General features: G+C 38.0%; 1 protein-coding gene across 6 annotated transcripts in view; it reads right to left on the reverse strand.

The window, feature by feature from the left end:
• synrg (synergin, gamma) overlaps window positions 1-6,867 on the reverse strand; it is a 33,524-nt gene extending 26,657 nt beyond the window's left edge. For 4 of the 6 annotated variants that reach the window (XM_034603729.1, XM_034603728.1, XM_034603724.1 and 1 more), the window contains exons 1-6: window positions 6,811-6,867; window positions 2,294-2,334; window positions 1,483-1,634; window positions 950-1,077; window positions 283-388; window positions 66-177 (exon numbers count right to left, since the gene is read on the reverse strand). In XM_034603729.1, the coding sequence (XP_034459620.1) occupies window positions 66-177; window positions 283-388; window positions 950-1,077; window positions 1,483-1,634; window positions 2,294-2,334; window positions 6,811-6,845 (574 nt within the window). In that variant the 5' untranslated portion in view covers window positions 6,846-6,867. The remainder of the gene's footprint in view (window positions 1-65; window positions 178-282; window positions 389-949; window positions 1,078-1,482; window positions 1,635-2,293; window positions 2,335-6,810) is intronic. The other 2 variants (XM_034603727.1, XM_034603726.1) reach the window with 1 other exon arrangement.
• Between the last annotated feature and the right edge of the window lie 9,169 nt (window positions 6,868-16,036).

The raw sequence follows: 16,036 nt of genomic DNA on the forward strand, positions 1-16,036 counted from the left end.
CTGATGGGGAGCCACAACATGAAAAATCCCAAGGATTACGACTAAAAGCGTTTGATTGAAGGTACCTGGCTTCTTTGTCTGTGATGATGGAGTGGGGTGCATTTTCGCATCCCTGCTGAACCCATCCAGGTTTCCTTTGATTGCCTCCAAGGCATCGTCCCGACTCTTCTCCCCTGTCTGAGCACAACACAGCAGAGAATCAACATCCCAGAGGTTTTGAAAGGTGAGAAGTGGATATGTGAGAAAAACAGTAAGATAATCATGATGTGCAGAGAAACTCACCTTGGGTTTGACACTGCTGAGCAGCCTCAGCTTCTGTTTCTGCTCCTCAAACTGTCTTCTTTTCCTGTCTTCCTCCAGCATCTTCTGCTGATGCTCCAGACGCTTTCTAAACAGCAAGAAGAGTTCATACATCATTTGTGGAGACAAACGTGAAATATTCTGAAGGAGGTTAAGAGAAAGTCAAAACATAATTGATTTCAATACATTGAGTAGAATAAAGTCAATATTCATCTGTCTTTGTCAGAATTAATGCACAATCACTCATGCCATTGAGCTTTACATATAAACATTTATAGAATTGTAGAAGTATTTATTTGCATTTTTGCCTGAAGGGAGAGATGAGACTGACAATGCTAAACTGCAAATACATAGTAAGGGTCCTAAACCAGGGCTCCAGAGGGCGACCATTTATAAACCATATTAGGTAGTACTCCTCTAGTCTACATGTTAAATTGTCAAGATACTGAACCCCCAAATTGCCTCTGACAGCTGTCCTGGCAGTGTATGAATGAAGTGTGATACAGAAAGTGCTGTGTCTAGAAGCATTGTATGAATGTGTGTGAATGGGAGAATGTGACTTGTATTGCCGTCCCAAGAGCCAGGCTAAGATCAAAAAGTCTCATCTCTGAGCATTCAACCGTATGATATTAGTGTAAAGAAGTCTTACTGGTGCTCCTCAGCCATTTGTTTCTGCATGTCAGCAGTGTACTGGGGTCCAGCAGGTCTCATACTCATAAACTGTGGCTGACCTATAAACTGCATACCGGGATTCTGCATCCCAATCGCCATTCCGCCCTGTGAGAACAAAAACACAAACAGAGATATAAAAGAGCAGTTCAGAAATCAGGCATTCATATTGTCAAACTGCTTTTACTTGATTTTGAAGACAAGAAGGGAAGGGAAGGCATTAAAGAACCTTGTTAATGGTGATAATGATGAATAATTATGTTTAAAACAGTTTGTGACTGGATTCTTTTGGACACAAGCAGGGTCAATGCCTCTACTTGAATTAAGTCAATAAATCAATACAGTATTTATGCATTTATTACTGGAAGCCCACATTAACAAGTTTGTAAAAATGCAGCAAACGCAGAAATGCCAGGAACTAAAATGGACTATATCTTCCTCAAAATAATGACAAACACAGAATGCAGAAGTTAAATGAAACTCTACAAACCTAATACAGACACATAAGCTCACCTGCATAGGCATTGGTCCTTGGGTCATCTGCCCCCCAAAGTTCATTCCCATCATTCCCTGCATGTTAGGCTGCATCACTGGGAAGCCCTGCTGTTGCTGTTGCTGCTGTTGCTGCTGCTGCTGCTGTTGCTGTTGCTGCATGGGCACCATGCCTGCAGAAACACACACAGACACAGGATTACTATTTGAAGTACGACAGTATGCCTAGTTGAAAATACACTGAGGAAAAGTTAATACAAAAATGGAAACTAGAGTCTGGACAGCTGGAAAAAGTATGTAACAGCTTGGACTAAAACAAGGTTAAAAAATTGTGGAAAAGTGTTTATTTTCACAGATGCTATGTAAGCTGACGGTTAGAGCTGAACAGGCAGCTCCTACTGGAGCCTCCAGATGATTCACTAAGTTAGGGCACAACCGCGATGAATAAATGAGCCGTTTAGGAGGCTGCAGATATTCTAATTTGTCTGACTAAAATGACATTGCTAACGGGAGCATGTAATGATGCCCGAGAGATGTTCGTCCCAGTGGTGCGTTACTGCAAAGTCAACAGCCTAAATATAACACACATGCACAGCTTAATGACGAAATCAGTCTTTCAGTATTTGCAGCGGTCCTTTTTACAATAAAACGGTTTACAACATAGCAACATCAAGGCATTTTTATTTTAAAAATCATGCCCTAAATGTTTTGTTTTTAATTACCCTCAAAATTAGATGATCCTATCCCAGACATTGAAGTTAATTTCCCATTTATTTGGTCAGCTTCTGATGAAACATTTTTAACTGGTGATGTTAACTTCTGAGTGACTCACCTTGTTGTGGCCCCAAGCCCCCTCCAACAGGATACATAAAACTATAGGAGGAAAAAAAGAAAACACAAGTTATGAGATTCATAGACATAAACAGAGTAATGCCCTCTGAAGCCATTATGAGGCCATTACTGCATCAGTAATTGTTTTTTGTCACAGTTGTAAGTGAAACACTGGTAAATGATTAGTTTAGGAAGGAGAGTATTCAAAATGACTGAGATGACGACTGATGTTTCGTAACCAATAAATGTTTAATGTTTGTAATTGTGCTATAAAAAGGTAAAACACTTAAGTGAATGAGATGTGAAACCTTTCGACGAAAGCAAATTTGTCAGAGCTCAAAACTGTGCAACTGTGTTTCCATGAAATTGGCCTTTAAATGGATTTGGTGCAATTGTTTATTAGAGTGTAAATACAACCCTGTTCTGGAGCCATTTGGGATCTGGATTAATTCGAAATGACTCAACTGAACAGAAAATAAAAGCCGTGTTTGCTCTTCTTAATTGTGAAACTACATCATCATACACATGGCTGCTTGATAATGAGTTGCTGTTCAGTTTGTGACATTTTCTTCATCATTTACTGCTTCATTAACTCAGACCGCATCTGAATGAATCTTATCAAGCTGTTGCTGTCATTTAATCTCCAAACATCACATTATTAAAAACCAATTTGACTAAAAGAACTAAATCTAACAGGGGGAAAAAAGGAAAATATATGCAGTATAAGTTTATTGTCAGCAAAACCCGGCAGATACAGAACGAGCCTGTAGAGAGAACAGTAGCTTTGCATTATTTAGCAGACTCAGGCTGAATTTTCTGACACTGATCCATTCACTATTTTACAATAAAGCCAAAAAGCACCAAAACTGGTGCAGTTTAGTTTCCCCAGGCCACTTGGACTCTGCCACCGGGTCTGTGCTGAGAAATGGGCCTTTAGTCAGAAGTAGTCTCAACAAGTCGGCCAAGTCTCTCCCTCGCCAGTGCCAACCCACACAGGCCTTCAGCTATTTGTCAAAGAACTTGGTTCTGCAGGCGGGGACTGATGATGTAGAAACAAACACAGCAATAAGCCAGCTGGGCCTTTGGTGCCTGGGACTGCAAGCAGAATTGTATCCTCACTAATCCAATAGGTGAGTGACATTGTAATAAACAGGGAACTAACTGGGAGACAGTATAAGGCAATTATCAACTCTCCATGACAAACACAGCATAGCTTCGACTTGTTCATGGAACTTTAACTTTTGGGATTTTTACAAAGAGAGTTTTTATTTAATACTGAAAGAACACATAAAAAGAAAGTGAGGTCACGCTTCACAAAGTACTGGTGTTGTACGACTGGGTTCTTGGATTTAGTGATAATGCTCGACTCGAAGGATTTCTCACATCTGCTCCCTGTAAGATTTGCAGCTTAAAAAAAAGCTTTTACAGGAGCACTGTGGCATTTCTGCCCGCAGTCCTGCTGCAAATATCAGGTCATGGCTGAGCAGATTAACATAGAGGGGATAAGCAGTGATAGCATCTGTGGCCGGCAGACAGGCCCGTTGCATTGTAAAAAGACCTGTAATCAACCAACCAGCCACCATGGCACTGTTGAAAGCTGCGAGACAGAAGGCAGGGTGAGGAGTTTCAGGCGCTGTCATCATCACAAAGGACGGCTAGACCAAAATTACTGTTTATTCTGAAACTGCTCTTTTAGTGGATTATACTGTAGACAAGTACTAGGCTTCACTGAACCCATTTAATGTCGGTAAAATGAAACGATTCCTTTTTTAGATTAAATTATTGCTCTGCTTGATTATTAACAGTTTTTACAACATCTATTTACCATTTTACTTTTGGGCTAATAACTAACTAAATAAATATAAGTATAAGCCTTAACACGATACAATATCTAATTTGTATTTGAGCTGTAACCAACATTTGCCTGTAATAATTTTAAAAGGTGACATATTCAGATCTCTTGTTTAGTCCAAAACCCACTGATAGTTTAATATCATATATGAAAACAAAAGTATTGAATTCCCACATTTGAGAAGCTGGAACCAGAAAATCTTTGCTTTAACATTATTAAATTGTTAAAATAGATCATGATTATTTTTCTGTTGATTGATCAAATCTTGTGAGCTGTAATTTGGACACCGTTGATCATATGAAGCCAGGGACCCAGTCAAGTTGAATGAGTAAGTTGTGGTTTTTCCTCAGTCCCCTACAGGAGCTGGACCATAAAACCTCTGTCTTGTTACTAATCACTAATTGGAGAAAGACTAATAAAGTCATCAGTGAACAATGTGACCTGACAGAATGTCAACTTTAGCTGTCATAACTTTCAATAAAAGGATTAATCATGTTCCCAATTATTGACACTTTGACATTTGACATTGACAATATTATATTTCCAGCAATAAATCCAAGTTGGAAATGTCAGCAGTTAAAAACCCTGCCCACAGTAAGACACTCTTGACTAATGGGATAATACAATTGGACATCATGTGACATTCAGGAGGTCAGCTGTCTGATGAATGGTGTAATCATATGGCCTGTCGGAGACACGGAAATCTGCATGGAGCCATCATCGCCTCATCATATTGATGTCATGCATCTCTGTCACACTCTCCAGGGGGAAGCCACAGCCACTGCAACTTTGACAACTTGTCTTCTTTATATGTTTTCATAACACTGATGTATCTAATACAGAGGTTGCTTCAGCTGTCAGGCAAGTTTTTAAAAGCTGCACCACTGCTCCACCTCCTGGATTTACAGCAAAACTATCAATACCATTGTGTCTTTCCATTACAATTCATTATATCTTGTAGATTATAAGAAATATTAAACTGGATTTGAATGTGCTCCAGATAACATATAGAGTTGGGATACATTATGGTCTGTAATGGAGCTATTCTATCAAAGTTCAGGCCTTATCAGCAGCAGTGAAGATGTAGTTTGGCTTGGCGTGGCAAATATGGATACAATACTTTATCTTATTCCATCAGTATACCATTATTTGTAAAGGTTTGCATATTCCTGGTGAAATTGTATATATTGTTGAGTTTTAATCTCAAGAGATGTAATTGGAATCACTGTAGCAAACAGACATTAAATATATAAATCACCATCAGTACTCATTGTAAGTTAGGACTTGGCTTGGTTTAATGACTTGTGCACATGCCACAATTACTGTTTATATATTTTCAATTTGAAGAAAGACTGTCGTTTGGATTCTTGTAACATCAAATAAAACATTTCATTTGAACACATCACCCTGGGCTGTGTTTAATAATAACAAGCATTTTTCATTGTTTGCTGATATTTGCTCGTTCTAGGATTGTGTGTTATTTACAATTTTTAGATGTTTTGGAAAGTTGTTTGAGTAAAATTAGATAATTGATAATTCCAAGTTAGATTCAAGGATGTTGTTACTTTGTGTTGTGTGTTTTTAAACCTTTTCTGACACTTTTAAAGACCAAACAAATGATTGACAACACAAGGTGATTCGTAAATATGGCGTCATATCATTATACCACTGATCCTGTCTGTCTGATTAACTAGGTCAACTTTACCCTTCCAACTTATTTCAGCCAAACTTTCAGAGAGAAGACACCTGATACTTTACAAACAGGCATCACGCAAACTTCACTCGAGTCACTAACAACCAGACATCAGCAGAATGATAAACACACGACAGAGAACCCCAATCAGCTCCAGCTCCTCTCATTACATCTCCTGCTTCTTCCTACAGCCCCAGCATCATTCACCCAGGCTGGGTGGGGGGGGGGCTTTGGTTTCACCTGTCAGTTCAGTATCAGCTGGCTGGTCAGGGCGCTTGTAATCCAGAGCACATGTATTATTCAAGCTGCTCCGGTTCAGCTCATGAAAACAACATGAGAATAGCCTTGCTCTGGAGAACCACTTCTTTATTATGACACCTAAAGTTTTCACCCACTGGCTGGAGGCTCAAACTGGGACAGGGCTGGTTAGTGTCATTTAGTAAAGAGATGTGAAGATGTGAAGTTACAGGAGAGAAGATGAACTTATATAAGAGTTTATATCTTCATGTCCCATCTGTTTCAACTTGTGAGACATTTAAACGTCCTGCCTGCACGATACCAAACACATACGTGGGTATTAACAATAGCTGCCGTCCACAGGCCCCTTCTGGTAAAGAGTTGTGCATGTTATTTACAATAAATATCACTGAATATAGCAAACGCCAGATGTGTGAATCACTGCGGACACAGTGTGGTGATATAAGAAGTGTGTGGTTATCGCTGCTCCCCTGTGTGTGGGACCGGGAGAGGCAGCTAGCTAACCGCTGCTAGCTAACCGCTGCTAGCTGTGACACCTGACAACCAGCCATCTCATCCCAACACATCCAGCCAGGGGAGGGAAAACAGCCACCGGCGGCCGCCTCTGGGCTCCCTCCGCCCGCCGAGTGGGACGCTAGCCGGCCGTGGGACGTGGCTCCCGCGCGGACACACTGTATTTATCGACAGAAAGTTGATTTTAAAGGGGTTAAAATACCTGCCGCCTCCTCCGGATCCTGGCCGCAGCGCCATCTTGATACCAGTGGTCGCTGGTAGCTGGGTGACGTCAGCAGTGACGAGGGTGCTCATGGGAGTTTGAGGCCTGGGTTCGGTCTGTCAGGCGCACAGCCCTCATAAAGGGATCAGGTGCTGGACTACAAATGTAGTAGAACAGTAGAAACTGTGTGGAATACACGTGTATTAATGAAGTATAAAGTGATATGTAGTGGTATGATTGGAGTGGTAGTAGTATTACCAAAATACAATGTAGAACAGCAGTGTAGCATGTTATTATCAATGTCAATAGCTTTCACATACAATAACATGTTGTATGAGTACAAACTAAAATACATTGAATGATTAAAAATACAACAATATTAGCAAGTAGTTTATGTAGTAAAACTAGTCGATGATACATTATGATAAGAAAATAAAATGATAAGAGTTAGAGCCCAACTAATACTGTTGTATGTAAGCACCACTTACAATAATAGATACAAAAAATGTAACATCATTTGACAGTAGCAATGACAAATGTCAAATGATGCTTCATTTTTCAGTCTATTATTGTACGACTGATATAGTGCTTAAATACAGTTATGTCTCCCTGTCAAATGTCACCAAGAGTTCTTTGAAATAATGTTTGTGATGTTGCGGTGCTTAAAACTAAAATGCAATGTTAAATGGAGTGTGTGCTTACAACAACAACAACAACAACAACAACAACAACAACAACAACAACAACAACAACAACAGCAATGCCTCCCGAGGCCGCCAGAGCGGGTTAGGCTTAACCCTAACCCTTGTCTGCAGCCAAGTACTCATGCTCTTTTCTGACATCTTGTGGTCAAACACTGTTACTGTTTTTACTTTACTTTAATCATTTCATACATCTATCACTCGTCTAGTCAGAGAAAAGAAGGGGGTGCAAATCTCAGCAAGTATTTAAATACACAACGGCCAAATAATCTATTCACAATCCAACTGTATTCCTAAAGATCTATAAACCAAATACTTTGACTCGACTGTATAAATGTCAGGTCAGTAATGCAGAAACAGCTGTGCACACGTTACATGGCAGCAGTTCTAAAGCTGGATTAACAAATTCTGCTCTTCAACACTAAATAACGACATTTAAATCAAGGTGTGATAGGAAAACATGTGTTTTAGCTCAGGCTTTATTTGAGGGAGTTGGGCAGTTTGGGAGTTTTCCACATTTTGACAAACTCAAATATTGACAGATCAGACCAATCACAAAGGAAATACATCTTCATTTGAGTCTAATAAATCATTGAGGACTACAAATGAACAACGGGCATCAGATCATGTATAGTTATTAATAGACGCATAAAAAATAGATTATAGTTTTTAAGATAAGTTATATTAGTTCAGTTGTTAAATTATGACTCAGCCCCAAGTGAATATTTGAAGGCATTGAATGTATGTTTTTGCTGTGGCACTATACAAATAAAAGTAATGTTCTTTCATTGTTGATTTTTGATATTTGTTTGCATTTCTGTGGAGCTATGGACAGGACAAGACAACAGGTCTAATTTGCAGGCCTCACCTAAATCTAAAAATGTCTAAGTTTTGACCAAATCTCATAAGCCCTGAAACATGTTTCATTTTGTACAGCAGCGAGTTGCATTTTCTAACTTGAGAGAAGTAAAGGTAAGTTTTAACTTTGTTTTATAATAATAGCTGCTGAACATCGGAGTGAGATGAAACTATTACTATTACATAGCTGACTTGCCACAGGACAATAAATTCTCAATGCATTTACATCCTTTACCAGCAGATGTCAATGTTTAGCTTGTTTCCAGCTTTGTTCAACGCTAAGACACTGCACAGGTTTCTAGTTTTGACCAAAACAAACTGTGTGCAGAGTCTGCAGTCACTATGAGCATGTTGTTTATGTCTTGTTGGAGTATCTGAGACACGTCTAGCTGTAATCATAATGATGGAAAGTAAACAGTGGTACTTTATCACACAAAACCATCTTAAAAGTAGCTTTAAAGTGACACAAAGCTTCTCCATTCTATATTATGATATCTTATATCATGTATCTAAATTGTTTAAATACATTAGTAAAGATATATGCCCTTTATTTTGTCATTTTAATTATTTGACTGCACTGTTATAGCAATTTTATATTTTATAGGCACTTTCCTGTGATTTTTTATTATTTAGAATTCATCATTACATTATTATCTCTGATCTGCATCATTTGCTCTATGCTGTGTAAGATGGTATTTCAAATGTTTGCTGTATCGGACAGCATCTGCATTTATAAGCCGATGACTTGTCCAACATTTTTACTGGTCGCTGAGGCCTTTGTGTGTGCGGACAAAGTAATTCACTTGGCAGTTTCATTGTTACACCAATGACAAGGTGGAGCAACAAGAAACAGCCTCTCTGGCTTTGTCTTAGCGGGTGTTGTTGTCAAAGATTTACAGCTTAATGAGAGTGGTGCGAGGCATCAGATGACAAGCCCCACTGCTATCCATCACCTGGTCTGCCCTCACCCTCTCCTATACCTCTGCTCTATTCAGCAGCAATTATTCAGAGTCCATATACATGACAGAGAGACTAATGAAACCATTTAGGCTTCAGAGTGACCCACAGCTGAGAGAAACATTTCAATTTTAACAGATTAGGATAAAAAGCATTGTGCACTGTAATTAAGGACATTGAAGTCATTAAATTTGTGTGATTTCTACCATTGTTTTCAGACTCAATATATCTTAATTTGTACTTCTTAACTTTCAGGCCCAAAGTATATCATTTAGAGAATAGAGAACATTGTTGTGTATATACAGGACCACATCTATCTCTTCTGACACCAAGTTCATGTGTATCAGTAATTTGAGGATAAAAGACCCAAGGAAACATTCGTCCTCTACACTTGCATGTGAACTATACAAAGGATTATTCTTTTATTTTGTAAATTCTAGACTCTCATTTAGAGTTTTGTATCTTTTACAGGTTTGGGCCAAAAGATGATAAATTCAATCCACAGATTTTGTGTTTCTCGACCAGAATATCTCTAGTAGTGTCCTTAAACGTTATTTGCAGAAAACATAACTAAACAGTTGAATAGGTGAGAATATTTAGACTAGTTATTGTTTGTTTTATTTTGATGAATCTGAAAAGGTTGATAGCCACTTCTAACTTATAAAGACTCCTGATTAAATCATGAAATACACATGTACATGCACATCCATGTAAAAGTAAGTTAACAACACTACGAATATACAGAAACTTGGTATCAAGATGTTGATTGGAACTGAAGTGACATCCAATGTCTCTCCAGCAGAATTTCAATCCTGAAAGTAAGAGGAAGTCTTTGAAAGAGCATTGACATCCTTAGATTCTGTACTTTCCAGAAAAATAAAGTTGGCGCATGAAGTCTCACCATATAACTGTTGAACCAATAAATGCACTCAAGGATTTCACAAAATCTCAGGCATTGTAAAATCCTGGCTGCAGCTCTGCAACATATGAAGGTTAACTACTGAGGGGTAGAGTGGCAGCTTCTGGGCACCCAAGACCCCCACAGGCATAAATATGTGTGAAATTTGCACCACTACAATATCAACTGTGACCAATATTCCTCATTTTGGTCTTGTGAGGTACCTTTATTATTTTTTGTTTATTTTAAGTTCATCTATCTATCTTCTGTAAGGCTACAGCCAACATTTATTTTCATTATTAATGTTTATTAATTTCTTAAATATTCAATAAAATGTGAGAAAACATTAAAATTGTTTGATTTTCTGACAAGCAGTCAAAACCCAAACGTGTCAAGTTTACAATCATGGAAAACAGTAAAATCTAAATATTCTCATCTAAACTGTCTAAGGACAGATACAAAGTGAACTGATATTCGTGCCTAATGTTTTTTTTTCTCCCACAACAATAAAATCATAATTATCTCAATAGAAGTTTAATTCCTTCTCCCTCTACATCACCAAACTATCGAGGCCTAATTCAGTAAAGAATCAGGGTGAGAAACTTTCCCTCTTCATCACGTTGATGCAAAAACAGCCCATAAGTGACATAAATCAAGTGACATAAATTATCACCTGTGAGGTTTGACTGTTTGACTCATTACGAGTGTTTGGATCATTTTCTGCTGCTCTTTATTGTTTCTATTGAGACTCATTAAAATGACAATTTCGGCCTCGTCAGTCTCCAGCCCCCTCCCCTTCTCTCAGTCTGTTCACAGTCCTCTGAGGGCAGAGCGTGGGCTCCCTCCCTGCTGTGAGAGGTGGGTTTAGCTGGAGGCCGGCACAGTCAGTCAGTCAGTCAGGTCCCCTCGACGGCTGGAGCTGGTCTGGATGTGGGCAGCCCCCCAGAGGAGGTCCGCCAGAAAAGGTGAACATTAACCCAGGTCCCATTCTGGGCATCCCACCAGTCCTCATAAATCACTAACCCGTCCAGCATCGAGCCTGTGACAGCATCAGCATGACAACATCAATCTGTCAGGATCCCTTTAAACCCGGAGCTCTTACAGTTTTTCAGGCTCAGATGCAAATACAGTGAATTTGGACTCATTCTGGTGAAAGCAGACTTTCACTTTTGTCCTGCAGGGACTCATCTTAAACACCTCACGTGGCCCTCATATTTTGTGTATTGCTTCTTTATACTTTAAATCCCCGAATAAGCCTAATTTCTCAGGGGCTTTATATCTTTATGTAAAATAATTACTTTTAAACATTTGACAATATAAATCTTTCGTCGTCTTTACTTTAAGACAAAATTACACACAAAGTATGCATCTTAAACACCAGTGAAAACCAAAGATCTTAAGTTGCTTATTATTAGCAACTTGATTGGTATATGATTAATATTTGTCATTTGGATGTAGATGTGCATTTTGCTGTTGTTTGTAAACCCATGCACATCGGGGTTTCTGGCATAATTGAATAATACAATAATGCACCATTAATTCATTCATTCATTTTCTTAATGACAGGAATAACTGTTTCATATCTTTATTTTCATTTATTCCATAATTATAAACATATTCAAACATTATTTAATTAGACTTTGTTGAACTCTCGTAAACTTGTAAACTTCACGTCTGTGAATTACTTTGAAATCACCTTGAGTTTTAATGGCACATTAATTGTAAATAAATGTGACTTTTTGTTGCCTAATATTAGAAATCATGAGGAAAAACTCTGTATGTAATATATGGATGGAATTTAATCTGATACAGTAAACAGATTTATGCAGACTTAAGGATCCATTTCTTTAGATGCTAATAAATGCTAATGAGTAGAACCAAACTTTGTTTTTTATATAACTCAGGATCAAAAGCTACCTATCTTTTTCATGCGTTCGGCCGAGCTGTCACTGTAGGTGGTAGCGGAGTCGATGTACGGTGAAGGGTCCCGATTGTTACTGCGGAGGCCTGACTGATCTCCATCACTGTGCAGGAGCACAACAGAGGCCTCCTTGATCAGGGCTTTTGATGGAAGACTCCTGTCAGAGCAGCTCCATGCATGTGTATGTATTTCTCCATCGAGAGGTCGGCGTAAACTCTGGTCGCAGTGACCATTTAGCCCCGGTAGAGAGTGGCCTCCTGACCTTTGACCCCTGCTGGGTAGTCTTATCCATTAACCCCTTGGGCCTCAGCTGGAGTTGATGTAGTGTCCTTTCTTCTGGATCTGCTAAACACACGGCCACATTCACCCTGCAGCTTCCATTTTTTTGTCTCTTTGTCCCGCTCCGCTATTTTCCCCGCGTGTCGGCTCGCTTCTCGCGTTGACCTCTCAAGTCCTCGGCCAAACCGAATCTATCGGTCGACTTCCATCCCAGCAGCAGACGAAGCTACGCTCTCTAACGGAGCATCTTCTGATCTCTAGTTCTCTTGTGTAGTTTATACTCATCATCATTCGTACGATCTTCACGCAACATTTCATCACTATGTTCCTCATATAAAGGTGCCATATCGTCATGGCTGTGGGCAGGATTTTAGAAATATTGAGTCTCAAGCCCTGTACCGAGGACATAATCTGAATTATTTATGAACTTTGTTAACTTGAAAGTAGTTTTTCTCTGATGGTTCTTTGAAGGTGGTACTGAATTGTTTGTGTGATGTAACAGCTCCGTTATACAACCACTGGATCAGAGGTGTGAACTTCAAGCTGGAAAAATACACGAATGTTATTTTACAAAACCAGGGACTATTAATAAACGATGTGAGTGGGTTACTTGGCTTTGAGTTACTGACTTTATCAACATTCTGCCTTATTCATGCTTAAATACACTATGATGTAATGTATTTTGTACGTGTTTCTATTACACATAAATTAGCAGAGTGTCCTTTCTTCATGCTAACACACTATATTGCTGTAATCTGGATTTCTATACATGGCAAACCTGCTGAAACATATCAAGACAAAGACTAAATGGTCATTTATCAAAATGAAAACATTTCCCCATTTCCAGGCTATCTGATAAAAAGCACTTAGCAGCTTTATAGCTTTAACTTAGTGTTGTGGTTACATTACATTACATGTGTAATATATGTAAACACCAGATTAAAACATACATGTAACTGTCGGACATTAAAGTTGAATGTGCTTGTGTGTAATCAAAATATTAGACAGTTAAAGTTGATCAACTAAAACGTTGGTTGTTATATAAATTTTGTTGAAATCAGAAGTCAGAATAAGATAAGATAAGTGAACGAGGACCATTTAAAACTGTTTCATCTCACAAGTACAACAATGAAGGACTTAAAAGGATAAAGCCACCTTACAACAACAGGTCTTATAGTTTTTTCACTAATTGGTCAGCAAATATAAAGTGTTTACATTGAGAAATTTCTTTTTAACTTTCTATTATTCAAGAACCTGCAATTTAATTTAGTTTTTGGTCGAACCCCAATTCACATCTTAACTAAATGAGATGTTTGGAGAGTTCAGTGTTGTAATTCCAATCTCTAACAGATGCAAATGGCTCCGCTGGTATTTCAGTTTCTTTGAGAGAAAGGATAAAAAGAGACTTGTCAGATCTTTAGAGGCTTCCTGCGTCTGAAAATCAAAGGCCTCATTGAAAACCAAATAGAGCAACATCAGTGGATTACAAGGGTTTCCCCAGCAGGGCGCCGCGATGGAGGCTGCAGGTCAACGCTGGGATAGAAACGTGGAGTCAAGTCACCACACTGGGAGCTCACAGTGCGTTTAAATCAAGACTGAGGCCTAAATTTAATTAGCCTTTAAAAAAATGTATAGATATATAACTTAAAATGAAGAAAAGCAGAGTCAGGACATTGCCAAGTAATATAAATCCAAATCCTGTTTTGTTAAAAAGTGGCTCTCTGTACATCTATGGACATTGTTCCTCACGATAAAAACTATGATTTTATGTGTTTTAAATGTTTAAACTATGTTTTAAACCACACTTTACAGGCCACAACAACTCCCTTTAAATAGAAAGACAACTAGCAATGGGTAGGTTCATTATATTTCATATTTCTTGAGTAGAACATATACAGGTTGTTGTGTAACTGTAATCATTAGATGGATGGATGGATAAACTTTATTGTCTGTCCCAAGTGACAGAAATTCTCCTTTTGTCAGGGTTCAACACATAATTCACATCTGACAACACACACATTTGAACTTATTTCCGACCTGGCAGTTGTTTTTAGTCGTCCTCAATATTAACAAGGGAACATGTGGTTGCTTGTGACCAGGTCTTTGGAGCTTTACTGTCTTTAAGCTTGTTGTTTTGCTTCTTTCCACCGTGTTGGTTTTTTCTCACCACTTTCAATCAGCATCATTTTCAGCGACAAAGCTCTGAAAGCTTTGTGCACAACAAACAGCAGCAGACACAGTGAATGTAGTGAATTATCTCCACTGTCTCCAAATGAATATTGTTGCTCCACAACCGCTGGATGTGGAAATAAGCAGCAAGTTTGACTTAAATCGTAATAACATGCCGGTGATGGGTTCAGAGTTTGTTTCCTTTGCCCCCAAGTGGCAAAAAGAAGTTCAATTATTGTAAATAAAGCTAATTGTAGAGGGTTTGTCAAGTTGAAGTACAATAGGCCACAAAAATGTAATAATAAACAAGTCATATCTTACTTTATGTTTAACTTCATATACAAATAATAAAGAAAGAACTCTGATGTCTTTTAAATGTGACCACTCAAATACCTTCAACATACGCTGTCCTTTGTTTTTATTTAATACTCTACGTTTTATTGAATCTAAATTGATAATAAAATTGTTGAATTGAATTGATTGACATTTTGTAGTTTTGAAGAAAGCTTTTTAATCTGTATAGCCACAACTTGAATAATCACAGATGTTATAAAGTATTATTGTAATATAAAACTGTATATTAAGCTAAATGAAACTGGACGTTGTACTTAAATCACGTTCTGACGTCACTTGTTTCTTCTCATTAGAGACAACTGTATATTTTTTGTACCAGATAAAGCCTGATACATTTATTATGCTATAAAATACACGTTATTAGCTGGTCAGGTTCACTGAACTGGCTGCCTGAGACGTCATGTGCACTTTAGATCGGTGAACTTCAACAAAGCTGTTTTCTTATCACTCTGCGACACAACATCTTTGTAGCAGCAATAAACAAACTGTAAACACTGAACAGCTTTTTACACACAGGAGCCTCACCACTGTTCTTTTCTCACAGTGGTGAAAAGTAACACACAAAGCCTACAAATTTCAAATACTTCAGATGCTTCTATTTTAGTGTACTTTTACTTCACTTGTACTACATTTCAAAAGGGAATATTGAACATTTTAAAAATATGATATGAACAATATATAAAATATTATTAAATATCTTTAGAAAATATGATATATTAGATATGATAGATTTGTATGAATATTATTCAACACATTATTCAGCGGAGAGTCACTACAACAAGACTTGTGTACATCAGCAATGTATATACATTTTATGAATTATTAATATTGTATATATCAAATGAGATTAAAAATAATTATCACAGCAGTATAAAAACTGGACAGTTTTAAAAACTGGACAATTTTTAAACTGCGTCATTATTACTTATAGTTTCATTAAATTTTGTCTTCCAGACATGGCTACAGCACTTAAACTTTAAATGGAGTATCTTGAAGTATTTTACTCGTATCTGTGTGTTCTTTCATCGCTGTTTCTTTTTAACCTATCTATTGAAATGTCCCGCCACACAAAATAACCACAAACGTGTG

The sequence above is a fragment of the Hippoglossus hippoglossus genome, chromosome 13 (genome assembly GCF_009819705.1).
Source record: "Hippoglossus hippoglossus isolate fHipHip1 chromosome 13, fHipHip1.pri, whole genome shotgun sequence".
Lineage (NCBI taxonomy): Eukaryota > Metazoa > Chordata > Actinopteri > Pleuronectiformes > Pleuronectidae > Hippoglossus > Hippoglossus hippoglossus.